This window comes from Ochlerotatus camptorhynchus, unplaced genomic scaffold (assembly GCF_037179485.1).
Source record: "Ochlerotatus camptorhynchus isolate MF236.1 unplaced genomic scaffold, CSIRO-AGI_Acam_v1.1 ptg000294l, whole genome shotgun sequence".
NCBI classification, from domain to species: domain Eukaryota; kingdom Metazoa; phylum Arthropoda; class Insecta; order Diptera; family Culicidae; genus Ochlerotatus; species Ochlerotatus camptorhynchus.
The window spans coordinates 447,891-462,471 of NW_027040783.1; the positions used below are offsets into that span (position 1 = coordinate 447,891).

At 44.4% G+C, this 14,581-nt stretch overlaps 1 protein-coding gene and 1 pseudogene across 5 annotated transcripts in view; both read left to right on the plus strand.

Moving 5' to 3' along the window:
• Nucleotides 1-14,581, plus strand: part of Mgtor (Megator) — a 29,730-nt gene that overhangs the window by 14,600 nt on the left and 549 nt on the right. For 3 of the 5 annotated variants that reach the window (XM_065228572.1, XM_065228574.1, XM_065228573.1), the window contains 3 exons: nucleotides 13,610-14,067; nucleotides 14,133-14,371; nucleotides 14,431-14,557. In XM_065228572.1, the coding sequence (XP_065084644.1) occupies nucleotides 13,610-14,067; nucleotides 14,133-14,371; nucleotides 14,431-14,557 (824 nt within the window). Of the gene's footprint in view, nucleotides 1-6,648; nucleotides 7,572-13,609; nucleotides 14,068-14,132; nucleotides 14,372-14,430; nucleotides 14,558-14,581 lie in introns of those variants that run through there. The other 2 variants (XM_065228576.1, XM_065228575.1) reach the window with 2 other exon arrangements.
• LOC135706891 (heterogeneous nuclear ribonucleoprotein L-like) lies at nucleotides 2,987-4,253 on the plus strand (annotated as a pseudogene).

A 14,581-nucleotide genomic window follows, 5' to 3' on the forward strand; every position in this document is an offset into this window, starting at 1 on the left:
ATACTGGGTTTAAAATGTATTATGCCAAAACACTCTGGTAGGGAAAGGGTTAAAATTCATTTTTACTTCTCCTTAAGAGATACTTCTCAAAATGACCTGAAATTTCCAGTTGAATTCCATTGGGATTCTCACGAGAGTTTTAGAATTATCCCTAGATTTCCTGAACAACTGTCTTCAAAACTCATTTAACATTCTCATCGTAATTCTCTAGCCAATGTTTCGTAGTGTCAGATTCCTAAAATTTGATCCAAGTCCAAGAGCCATGATTTTTTTTTACATCTAAAGTCTTTAAAATACGCAATATTTAAAGTAAAAAACCTCGCAATGTTCAAGAATGTGAAAAACCGGCCTAGCCTCATCTCATCTCTAAAATAATTTGCAAACTCAATCTACTAACTACCTACTGTCCTAGTAATTTACTTAGATAATTTAAAAATGCAGAAACTGTTGGGGTTTCTTCTAACTTCTAACTTTATTTATTAAATAGGTCTATTCAGCTCGATGGCTTGCCAGGGAATGAATAGACTATGATAGCTGGCTTTCTTCATCCAATGATTGCTTCGTTTCTCATCACCCCCTCTCAATCAATGAGGCCAATTCTTGCTCGAAAATCCTGGAAACGATTCTTGTCTAACGCTTTGGTGAATAAATCAGCTTCTTGGTCAATAGTGGAAAATGCAACGTGACCTCTAATGAAATGATGTCAGACATCTATGTGTTTTACCCGCTTCGATTCATTTTTTTTAAATTCTTTATTAGTGAGATTTTTAGCCTTTGGGTAGTTCATCTCCGTCGCTTCGATTCAGCATTATTTGCCATCCCGATGCAGCCGCTGTTATCTTCAAATATTGGCACTGGATCGCTCTTCTCCTTCTGGTTCAGGTCCTCCAGAACACCAATCAGCCAGATTGCTTCTGAAACCGCTGCACTTAATGCGATGCATTCTGCCTCACTAGATGAAGTTGATACCGTTGTTTGCTTTCGACTCGCAAATGCTACAGGACATCCAAACACTTTAAAAATGTAGCCAGTGATTGACTTTCGGTCCACCAAATCCTATGCCCAGTCTGAGTCGACAAATCCCACAAGCAGTTCCAATGATTCAAGTTTCTTGAATAGCAGTCCCATGCTACCCTTCAGGTACCGGACGATACATTTGCCAATGTTTGTCATCTGATACATCAGGATTCCAAGAAGTTCCCGATACGGCTCTGCAGTCCTCTTTCCTTCATGGTTCAGTTGAAGTGCCTTTTCCATCGGAGTATTCGAAACCGGCTCCGGAACCGGCTCAATATTTTGTTCACGTTGACCGTCTGAGATAGTTTGAGCTCACCTGAATTCCCTAAGAAAAGTTTAGCTTCACCGCAGTTGGATATTTCAAATTCCAAAACCAAATTCAATTTTAGAATGGTCTCCAAGTTCCTTCCGGCAATAAGGAGATCGTGAAGGTACAGCACCAGATAAACCTCGTCGGATTTCTTTACTAACACGTAGAGGCAGTAATCCCGCTTTGATCTGGTCAGGTCCAACTTCAACAATATGCCGTTGAGGCGCTCGTTTCAGCAACGTGCGGATTGCTTGAGTCCGTATATCGATTTTCGTAACTTGCAGACAGTATTCGCTTTCTTTTGCATTCCATTGGGTACTACAGAGCCATGAAGAAAGGCGGTCTTCACATCCATCTTATGTATATAGCGTAGGCAGCCCCGCCACATGAGCCTATGTCTCTTCAAAGCCTTACATCACCAGCCGGGCTTTGTGTCGAACGTCGAATTTTCATCCTCCTTCAAACGAAATACCCACTGGCCTGGCATCATTCCACTCTTCATTTCTGGTCATAGACACCAGTTCGTCTTGTACCGCCTTATACCAGAGCTCCCGATCATGACGACCTTTGATTTGACTTTAGTTCTCAGGAACATCTGAGAGGGCATGATCCGTATTTTCTCAACCAACGTCCTGTTGTATCTCTCCGCTACTCCGTTTTGTTGCGGAGAATACGCTGCTGTAGATACAATCTGAATTCCCTTGCTCGCCCGAGCAGTATTCGTGGCCTTGGTGGTCCACCGTCAGTCAGCTTGGAAATCGTGCACCCGAACTTCGTAGCTGTTAAAGCTTCATATTCCTTAAATGTTCCAAACACCTCTGATTTCTACTTCAAGATAAACTCCATCGCAAAGTGGGAGTAGTCATCAATATATGTAACAAAGTAGCGATATCCGTCCCAAGTCGTTGGCTCAATAGAACCACACACGTCAGAATGTACACGTTCAATGGGGTCGGACCGCTCTGTTTCGTGTGCTACTGACTGGTTCCTCCAACTTTTATGGCTGGAAATTCACACCGAGCGCAATATCCTCTCGTATCATCGCTCCCATGCCACTTTCACTGAGGTGGCCGAGCCGTCGATACCACAGGTTAATCTCCTTGGTGTCGCACACGTTGACCTCACACCGTCTAACATCGAATTCCAGCTCGTATAGGTTTCCTCGGTGATACGCAGTAGCAATAGTTTCACAGCCCTTTCGTAGCATTGCCACTTGCTTGCTGAAACCAAGGGGTGGTCACTCTACACACTTATTTTGCGCCAACTTTTTTCTCAGTGTGCCGCAGCTGTGCCGTCAGTGCCGAGAAGTCATTGAACTGACTTTTGTTTGCTTGTGAATAATGCCTTGTTTGGCAACCCGGTATTTTAACAGCGCTTGTTTTTGGCCCTTATTACCGATGTCACTTCGTTTTCACCGTGAAGTGACACTCGTAATAAGGGCCTTTGTTTTCTTTTCGAAACCTGAGATACGGACCTTGCGGGTGGAGTTCCACCTAGTACGAATCTACGTGAGGAAAAGTTCCATGTTTTTCAACAGCGGTAATTATCGTAGGCTGTCCGTCCTGAGTGATAAGTAAAGCATAATGAGGTGTCGGCGTTTCTCAACCTTTCTCTCCTCTTTGCTTGTCCGTGTGTGCTAGTAAACAAAGCTTAATTTCAATGATCATGGCGGCGTTCAACGGAAACGGTGCCGGTGGCGGCCAGGACGGGCCGCACAACAAGCGCCTCTTTACCGGCCAGGAGATGATCTAGACGGTTCCGCTCAATAGCCGGAACAACAACAACATCAACGTCACAGATGAGCCTCGGAGAAAGCGCGAGGTAGCAACCCGGCCCAACTATATCCTGCTGTTCAGTATCATTAATCCAGTCTATCCTATTACACTGGACGTTCTACACACCATCTACTCACCCAACGGACAAGTGCAACGTATCAAGATATTCAAGAAGAATGGAGTCCAAGCTATGGTTGAGTTTGACAGCATTGAATCCGCCACCAGAATCCGCGATGGCTGTGCATCTACTCCGGAGCCCCGTTGCTACACGATCCTACCATCTTTGGTAGAAGGCCCACCCCGTACAACGATCGTCAATCAGTAGTCAACCATGGTCCTAAACCAGCCCTAGGAGGAAACGGATTTGCACCGATATTTTCACCGCCCGAGTTTCATCCGTCGGAAAACTGGAAACCAACACTGGGCGGAACACACGTCGGACTGATGAAGGACGCACCGCTGACCCGAAACGGACCAGCCAACTTCATTCAACCGGCACAGCAACAGGGCGCAGTGATTATGGTCTACGGATGCGATAACAACACAGCCATCGTCGATAAGCTGTGCAATCTGTTCTTCCTGTACGGAAATGTCGTCAGGATTAAGTGCCTGAAGACCAAAGAGCATCCAGCACTTGAACAACATTCCAATCGAAAATGATGGTAGCAAAATTCAGATTGCATTTTCCAAGCAGAACTAGTTGTCATAGTCCATCAACTTCTACACCCTGCCGTACAATTCGATCAGCTTCAATGACTACAGCTCCTCCAAGAACAATCGCTTTCTTTCACGAGCAAGATTCTCCACTTTTTTCAATTTCCCACCCGGTATGTCCGAGGATCTGCTGCTGACTGCACTCACCACCAAGGACTGTCACCCGACGCCATCATGAAGTGCAACCACAGCGCGATCGATCAGAAAGGTACAAAATTCCCGTTCTTATGAAGCTGAGCTTCGCCTCGTCCAAGACGATGAACGGTGCGTGGATCAGCGAAAACATCGAAAACATGGGCATGGACATAGCACCAGCACCTGAAAACCCAATGTTGGCAGCAGCCGCGATAGCCTCCGTCGTGGCAGCAGCGTCCGGTGGTGTGACGCCCATTTCTGTGACGGGTGACGGGCGACTGTCTCAAATCCGAACACGATGAACCAATGTAAGATGGAGTCCATGTCCTTAGAAGGAAAGCAAAAGCAACGACGAGACTTGGTGGAGATCCACAGTTGTGTTTTGAAACAAATTGATTATATTGTGGCAACATCAGTAACAAATTTTGACACATGCATACTGCGCAGGCGCAGAAAAAGTTCAGTCTTGCCAGTAATCAGAACAATTGTAACAATGGGTGCCAAACAGTGCCAATGACTGTGCCCAAGTGTGCCCAAGCTTAATTTTGGCACACTGTGCAGAGTGACCAACCCCTTGGTTGAAACTTACTTCAACTTCCAGTCTTCGTTAACTTCTTACTTCAGACATCCAGTTGTCTCGGAGCTCCGGGAATAACAGTAACTCCTCAGCACACATCATGACACCACGATTACTGGTTCCAGACATCATTCCAGCTTGCTACTAGGGACTGTCCATCTTAAGCAACATTGATTACAACTCAAGTTTGAACGTTATCTTCCTTGCGTTGCATTTAGTCTTCTTGCAGTCGTTCTTCATGTGCCCTGTTTTTCCATATTGATGGCACTTTCCGTTAAACTTGCCGAACTTTCGTTGATCAATCGTGACTGCATCAGCTCGTATGTCATATCCTGCTCCGGAAGATTCACTAGCGGGTCGTAGGATTCAGATAGGGCCGAAAAATGTCACTCTCCTCAACAGCCGATCCAACCATTCTAAGTTGACGAACCAAGTCTTCGAACTGCAGGAGATGAGCGCGCACCGACGCTCCTTCCTTCAGGTGTAGGCTAGCAATCTGCTTCCTGATAATAGTCTGCTTCCCTGCTGATTTTTTTTTTTGCTCTTCCACATAGTCTTCACGGTAGTTTTGTCCCGAACACAGCCAAAGTATCCACCGGCTACAAAACTCACCAGCATTGCCTTCGCTGTACGGTCCTTCTCTTGGAATTTCACCGCTCGTGTCGCATCCCAGAGACGTTGGAGGCTTCCAAGTAGGTCTTCACGCGAAACTGCCTGGTGTCATAGTTTTGACCAGCGAATTGTGGAATTCCGTGGCTTGAAACTTCCTTTCGTGAGTCGCCCATAACCTGTTGAGGTTTTTTCTACTACGCAGTGAAACAAGTAATTCAAGTAACGAGAAAAGTTTATTAAATAGGTCTATTCAGCTCGATGGCTTGCCAGGGAATGAATAAAATTATAGTTCCAACATCTTCATAGGCTACTATGATAGCTGGCTTCATCCAATGATTGCTTCGTTTCTCAACAGAGACTTTTAGCCGGTGTCTTTAATAACGAATTCGTTTATTATCGGGGTTGGGGTGCGTGCGAAACCGAACTTTTTGTCAGTGCGAACCTCAACCTGAGCTAGGTTTTTAAAACAAACGAGCAAACTGACGTTTGTCAGAAAACAAGCAAACCCAATCATGATACCCGATCCAGGTTGGAACTGAATAATAAACGAATTCGCTATAAGGAAGTCGAGAAGTGATCTTTCCCTGTCTGGGTAATTGGATAATGCGTCTCTGGTGCTGAGACCGATACCGTATTGGTCTCGGAGGATTTGATGAGCAACACAGTTTATTATGAGATACTCAACTGGCATTGTTTACCTGGAATTTTATTTATAATTTCTTAAGCATTTTTCATGTACACTTTCATGTCCTGCTCATCATGCGTATCTGCTTCTCAGTGACCTCTCCTGAACACACTAAAGGGCAATGGAACTTGGCCAATGTTGTCCCCGTTCAAAACACCAATTTGGTGATGATTGGTGAAATTCAGTATGCCATTTTTGAGCGCGATACCCACCTGGGATAAGATTTCTCACTTCGTAGAAGCACTGGATGCGAATGTTTCAAAGATGGAAACATCTTGAAGGATTGGAGGCAAATCGTTTATGTAAAATTCAGGATTGTTTATTTTCTGTTATGCGAGGGTTTGATCTTACGACAGAGGTTCGCGCTTGCGGTCAAGCGTTGGTGTAACGTAAATACGAAAAAGTTAAATGTGTCACCTTGGGCTGTGGCTCGACATGTACACGGGTACATGTGAAATAAGGGAATCTCACCGACGTTTAATTTCCTCAATTGAAAGAAAATGTTCTATGATGGCAGCAAAAACAAGCGCTATATATGCAAGATAAAAGAACATTTGATCAATGTTCTGAGTATGTCCCAAGAGTAAAGTTTGGCACTAGCAAGACATGGATGATAGTGAGTGCGTTGCGTGCTACAAAAGACCCATGAGCAATCATTTGGATTGAACTTCCGGTATTCCGGTGGTATGGTATTGACAAAAAATGTGAAAGATTTCTGAGTGAGCTTTCCTCCCTTACTTGCATGCTGTACATTTTATACATTATGAAAAGTTTATCACAATCGCTCAACTTTATAACCGTTTGTTTTCTATTCACATTCAAGGACGTAAATCTCCACACCTCATCAAATGTAGCACACATAAACATACTCGCACCTTCAGTGCGTGCTTGGTGCAGCAGCTGCTCCACAAATCTTCGAGTCCCACATCGTTTACGTAGCGTCCACATGTATGATGATACCACTTATTGCTATCCACATCTCAACAGTGAAACATTAGCAGCCACACTCATCTTTTTAGTTTCCAAACCAGTCCTCGGCATTTAGATTACAAACAATAACTTTAAAGCACTACGTGGACGTTAAGTCTTGCAAAACCTCAAGTGACGATGATAGTACAGGCAAACGATATATATATGTATGTGTTTTAATTATCAATGGTAAGCATAGGGTACGAATAATACGTCTGATAAGGGAAGGTCCTAGTGTGAGCCGTCAGCTTCAGCCAGCATAGATCTTTGTCATTCTGTGAACGTGCTTTGCTCATTTATTTTTAAGCCGTCTAAGCATCCTACAGATTTGTGTTTTGTTTTCACGTGGCCTGAATTTTATGCTACGGTATAGAGAGGCTGAATGCTGACTGACAAGAGTATGAGAATGTGTTTGCTTTAGTTAGGTAAGATTCAAAAAGTTATTTTTTTCTGTCGTTCGATACTACGTACGACAAATGGTATCCATATTCATCCCTGTTGAAAGTGATGAGTCAGAGAAAAGGAAAACGTAAGACTTACCAGGTATCTCTCGAAAGCAGATAATTAAAGAAAACTAACTTAAACGAACTGTTATCCAACTAAGAAGACAAAAAATAAACCAGAAGCTACCGTTGTTTTGCAAACTGTGTAACGGTTGAAAGCGCATTGTAGTAGTAGTCAGGAACCTAACAGAAGAACATAAGATAGCCAGCTAATAAATTTACTTTCCAAAAGAACCTATTCAAATAAATGATAACCATTGTCAAAGCAAATCAACTATCTGGTGTTTCAGTTCCTGATTGGTATCACTTTCACTGACAGCTCCCAGACAGTTACTGAATGCTAAGCGATCGTTAGTTTACATACACACATATATATGTAGTTTGCCTGTCAGGTTATCGTCGCTTGGTAAGATTTTTAGTTCTATTCGGCTCTTGAGTTACAGCAATAACGGCTTTTTTTTTTGGTGATTGGTACTCATATATATGTGTGAATGTAAACGTTTTGGTGGTATTGTGTTCTCCAATTACAATCCGAATTTGCAGCTAGCTTGGTCAATTGTAGGAATTGCTGTGTCCATACAAACTACAAATGGTTTGTGCAACATCAGTTTTCATCGAAATTAATACAAATTTAGGTGAGATTGGCAGGTCCCGATTGGAAACCGTTTGGGCACTGTGAAGCAAAAATGTAAAAATTTACATCATCTAGGAAGCAACAATGATGATAAAGAATTCGACAGCTGCGGAATTTAAAACGCCAACTTGCGATCGAGGATCTCATTAGTCAGGTTGATCCAGGAGAAGGGGGAATTTAGTCCGATTATTGGAAAGTTCAGCGCGCACCAGTTTACAACCCATCGACTTCACTGCCCTCAGTGATATGGCTACACGTAGCACTTACTTTTAGCACAGTTTCCGATGTTGTTGCAGTTGGAGACCAGCAGACAGAATCACATATCGATCCTGTTGGTTGATGAAAGGCGCACCGTGAATGCTAGGACCTATCGTGGTGTAAACATCAATTAAGACACTACGATAACGCCGCACCATTAAATTCGTGTCTCCTTTCCGCACGCGAATACAAAACAAGGCAAAGAAATAGCTAAGGCTTGTACTCGAAAAAAAAATGCACCATTTTTATCCGTGTGTAACTTTTTTATCCATGCGTATAACTAGTTTGGAGTGAATTGTTTACATGTGCAAAATTTCATAACAATCGGTTCAGTGGTTATTGAGATGTCATCGAAACAAGAATAAAATCGCCGGAGAATTTTGCGCGCCGTCATGGAAAATCCGACTGCAACCATGAGATGGATCGGAAGACAACTGGGAATCACCCATACAACTGTGTCTCGGGTGGTAAAATCGTTTAAGGAGTCCCAGACGACCGAGCGGCGGGCTGGAAGTGGAAGAAAATCGAAGACAGCTGACCCTGTGAAGGCCCGGAAGGTGTTGGATTATTTCAAGCGTAATCCGAACCTTTCAATTCGCGACGCGGCTCTGAAGGCAAAGTGTTCCGCCTGGTTCGTTCAGCAAACCATGAAACGAGCTGGGCTTCGTGTATTCAAGGTCCGGAAGGCACCGAACCGGCGTGATCAGCAAAACACGGCGGCCAAATCCCGCGCAAGGAAGCTGTATCGAGAGTGGTTAACGAAACCGATGTGTGTGGTTATGGATGACGAAACCTACATCAAGGCAGACGCAAAGCAGATACCGGGGCTGGAGTTCTACGTTGCCAAATCACGGTTTGATGTTCCGGAAGCCATAAGGAAGAAGAAAGTGGATGCCAATGCGGTAAACTGAGTAAACCGTACATCACAATGGGTACCATCAACAGCGAAATTTACCGCACCGAGTGCCTCCAGAAGCGTCTGTTGCCCTTCCTGCGGTCCCACGGAGGCGAGACATTATTTTGGCCGGACCTGGCATCATGCCATTACGCGCGATCGACGTTGGATTGGTACAGAGACAATAACGTTGTTTTTGTACCAAAAACCGCCAACCCCCCAAATTCACCAGAGATTCGTCCGGTGGAAAGATTTTGGGCCATAATGAAGGCCAAAGTTCGAAAATCGTCCAAGGTGTTTAAGAACGAGCTGGAGTTGAAGAAAGAATGGATAAAAGTGACCAAAAAGGTCGGCTTCACCATTGCACAAAATGTAATGAGGGGTCTTAAGGGAAAGGTGCGGGCTTTCAGCGATGGAAAGGAAATTGAATAAAGTAATTATGCCGAAACATAATCCATATGTATAAGTTCATTCCCTGAAAGTTTCAAGAAAATCCGACTTGAAATAAATTTTTGGCGAACACTTTTGTCTGGTGCATTTTTTTCGAGTACAGGCCTTAAAAGAGACAATCGGTCGCTCACTTTCCCGGAGACCCAAAATCAATGGGGCAATGAGCTTTGGAGGAAATAATTTTCAATTAATAAAATAAATTATTGGGATATTAATAACACTAAATATCAACCAATAGTCAAACATAGTGAGCTCGATTAATTATAGTATTCAACTTCATCCTTCTGCTGTCACGAGGATCTTCCGCCACACGAACACATGATCGGGTTTCCTCATAACACGTTACCGGACCACCAAGCAGGATTCCAAAATCGGCTAGAAGACACACCAGCCATACTACTTCACAAGCAGCTGTTGCCCTGTGCACTCCGCCTCCGTTGAAGAGAGCGATAAATCTTGAACAAATACTCAGTCACAGATCGTCGATCGTGTACCTCATTGGCCCAATCAGCGTCGCAAAATGCAGCCAGGGCAGCCTCTTGATCGTCACCACGAAATTCGAACTCCAGGTTCGGGGTTCCCTTCACATACCGCAAGATTCTTTTCAGGTGCTCCTCCGTTGGGCAGCTTTGGTATTGGCTTGTCAGTACGTTAGCTTTCTTCTCCCTTCCACAGGCATTCAATTGGTGTGGACACTGGCCAACACTCGTCCGTGCCAAACCTCTTCGGCAAATCTTTTAGATATGCTTGTTGGTCAATCCGCATAATCCTTCCGTCCACATCGCGCTCTATGTGCATTCCCAAGAAGCTACTCAGCGCCAAGATCCACCATTTCAAACACCTTCGACAAAAGCAGCTTCACGGTCCGAATTACCTTCAGACAATGGCTGTCAACGAGTATATCGTCCACATAGAGAACGAGGAATACTTTCTCTTGTCCAGAACTTCGGATATACAGACACGGATCGTTGTCGCTGCGTTTAAATCCAATACTGATCACAAACCGGTGTCATACTGCTGAGTGAACCCACGTGTCACTAGTCTTGCCTTATAACGGTCCGATTCGCCGTTCGCACCAGGCTAGCACTTTAAAAATCCACTTGCAGGAAATTGGCTTTCTTCCAGCAGGCAGCGTCGTTAGAGTCCACGTCCCACTGCGAGTCAATGGGTTCATTTCTTCTTGCACGCCCGTCTGCCATTTCGGCCAATCGACACGCTTCCGCATTTCCTACAGTGTAGATCCTCGAAGATCCTCTACGAATTCGATGGCACTCAACTCAAGGCAAATCTCGCAAAGTCCATATCAAAATCCTTCTGCCATCCAGGGGGGTTCCGAATACAACGACTTCGTGCGGTCGATTCCTGTTGTTCATCATTCGCTTCGTGCTCTTCTTCCATTTCTTCACAGCTGGTGAATCCGTCGAACTCTTCTTCAGAAACTGCTGAATCTTCCTTGGCGATCGTTATCGAAAGTAGCATGCGAGAAATCCGCTTCCCGAACTGTGCCTCAGCGATGGCCGTATACTCCTCAAAGCATTGCAGCATGGCGGCTTCCGGTTATAATTCTGTCAAATACCTCTTCCAGTTAGAAGAAACTTGGAAATTCTGTGGAATACCTCTCAATATGAGTATTTTTGGAGTCTTGATGACGTGTAGATACCGGAAATCGATGTCTGTCGCCTTCTTTAAATTCAATATGGCGGCTTCCGGTTAGAGAAAACTTAGAAATTCTGTGGAATACCTCTCAATGTGGGTATATTTGGAATCTTCGTGAAGTGTAAGGACTGGAAACCCATGTCTGATACCATTTTGAATTCCATACACCAGCTTCCGGTTTGAGAAAAGCTGAGAACTACTGCCAGATTACCCACATTATGGGTATTTTTGGAATCGGGGTGACGTGTAGGGATCGAACATCGATGTCTGAGGCCATTTTAAAATTCAATATGGCGGCTTCCGGTTGGATAAAAACTTGAAAATTCTGTCAAATTCCTCTCAACATGGGTATTTCTGGAATCGGGGTGACATGTAGCAACCACGACATCTTGGTGACCTGTAGGGACCGGAAACTAATGCCTTTTTTAAATTGAAGATGGCGGCTTCCAGTTACAGAAAAATTGAAAAATACTATGAAATACCCCTCAATATGCGTATTTTTGTGATGATGTGTAGAGACCGGAAATCCTTGGCTGACGACATTTTGTATTCACTATGGTGGCTTTCCGTTAGAGAATAACTGGGGAATTATGTCCAATACCTGTAATACCTGTACCTGTACCTACCGCCTGTATTTTTTTGTTTTTCTGTAACCGGAAGCCACCATATTGAATTTTAAAATAGCATCAGACATGGACTTCCGGATCCTACATGTCACCCCGATTCCAAAAATACTCATATTGTGGTGTATTTGACAGTGTGTCAAAGTTTTTTTTTCTACCGGAAGCCACCATCTTGGATTTCAACATAGCTTCAGACATGAATTTTCGGTTTCTACACATCAACACGATTCCAAAATTACCCATATTGAACTTCTCAAACTGGAAGCCACCATTTGGATTTTAAAAAGGCGTCAGATATAGATTTCCGAACTCTACACGTCATCCCGATTCCAAAAATACCCATATTGTGGAGTATTTGACAGAATTTTCAAGTTTTTCTCCAACCCGAAGCCACCATCTTAAATTTCAAAATGGCCTCAGATATCGATTTCTGAACCCTACACGTCACCAAGCTACCAAAAATACTCATTAATTTTAGGCAGGTAATTAGGCAGTAATTCCCAGTTTTTCTCCCACCGGAAGCCACCATATTGAATTCAAAATGGCGTCAGACATCGATTTCCGATCCCTACATGTCACCCCAATTCTAAAAATACCCATATTGAGGGGTATTTGACAAAATTTTCAGGTTTTTCTCCCACCGGAAGCCACCATCTTGAATTTCAAATCAGCCTCAGACATCGATTTCCAGTCCCTACACGTCATCCCGACTCTAAAAATACCAGTTTTATGGGGTACTTGGCGGAATTTCCAAATGTTTCTTCAACCGGAAGCCGCCATATTGAATTTCAAAATGGCCTCAGACATGGGTTTCCGATCCCTACACGTCACTCCGATTCCAAAAATACCCATATTGAGCAAGCCGAAGAAATTATTGGCTGGAATGGAATCAAACAAAAAATTGATTGAAACAAATGTATAAGTACCAAAAACCGTAACCATCGCTTATATAACTCAAACGGTTTCCATCCAGTCGACGGCAGCGGAGGTTACGACTCTTGTCACTAAAAATCGTCACTTCAGTACAACTTTTATCACCGAAAAATGACTGTGAAAAATTACAGTTCAAGCGTAACTATTCAAATCGACGTATCTGATTTTGTAAACAATCACTTCAATCGACGTCTTAACCTCTTAGGTCTTAACTGCTAACTCACCAACGCAAACACCAGCATCTGGAAGGAGAATCTTTTCCGTTCTAGCTGCTGTTGCTAGTATTTGTGAGTGAGCTAGTATTTGTGAGTGAGCTAGCAGTTGCCACAAATCATCGATTGAAGTGATTGTTTACAAAATTATATACGTCGATTTGAATAGTTATGCTTGAGTTATTCTTCTCAAAAAGGGGTTCCTATAGTTTGGTCGAATAGTGGAATTGCTATCCTTCAACAATTACTTGATGTCTGTGCTAGGAATGATTGTTTTTATGGCTGACATGCCCCCACCTAAATCTACAGTGACACGTTTGTAACCGTCAATTTAGGTACTTGAAATCGGCGGCCGTGAAAGGGAAACCACTTACGTGCTGGTATTCTCCCATACAACTTGGATTTCACTTCCACCACTTTTGGAGCTCGTGTCAATTCTATTTTATAGAAGTTGTCGTATTTCACGAAGTGGGGAAATCAAAATGCCGTATTTCGGCAATACTTTTTCGTCACTGTTCGGAGTCAGTAAGACCTTATTTTCAAGATGGTGGAGAGCATGTGCCTTCGTATCTTTGATATACCGCCCCGTCCGGAATTACTTGACCGGCCCAATTTAGTTCGCACTTGCCTAACATCCGACTCGAAATTAAGTTTCAGCGATGCCGTGAGCTCACCGCATCCGCATGTGCCGAATGCGCGGTTCACCTTTGCGGAAACCGGTCGCTCCGGTGCTAGTTCGGCAGCTGAAGCCCATCAGCTGCTGCCTGAGGGTATCGATGATACCAGAATGGACCTTTCCCAGCTGGATGAGTCCGGTGCCGCTAGTGGCAGTGGTGCTACTGGCCGTAGTGTTCCCAGCACTCCTCAGCAGACGTCACCGAACGAACATGAACGGGTCGTCATTCACGGGGATTTGGCTGTTCCGTCGAACAGTAGCAACGAAGCCGAACAAGCGGGAGAACAGCTGGCTCCAAGTGGAAGTGCACTTTCGGTTGCAGCCATGGAAGAGATTGAAGCGCACGAAGCTGAAGAATCGATTGCAGGACCTTCCGGTGTGAGCAGCGAGGGCGAAGGACAAGTCCCAGAGGTTACCGTGTCTGCCGTGGAAGGTTTGAGTGAAACAAGTTTTGGCTCTTACAGATTGGTAATGAGAATTTTCGTTACTGTTTTTTAGATGACGATGACGATTACATCACGGAATCGACGATGGTCGAGACGAGGGTCGACCACGACCAGGCGGCAACCACTTCGGAGGCTACTCCTGCGCCGTCCGGCGAGCAGATGGACGATGATGATTTGGATATGGATATGGAGGAAGATCGGGACCGGAGTACGGGAACCGGTGGAGAAGACGAATCGGGTGACGGTGTCACTTCGGAAGGCGAAAAGCCGGGAACGTCCACCTCAGCTCTCGTAAGTGCAGATGTCGGATACGGGTAATTTGAACAGGTATTTATTTATCGAAATTCCAGATGGAAGAAGGAAGCGAAGCAGAAGTTCTACCAACTCCAGCCACGCGGGCTCGTGGTCGTGGCCGCGGCCGTCGTTTTGGACAGCGTGGCAGTATTGTCAGAGCTACCACTTGGAGTGAAGGTCGATGTAAGCATTCTGATTGTGGTGCTG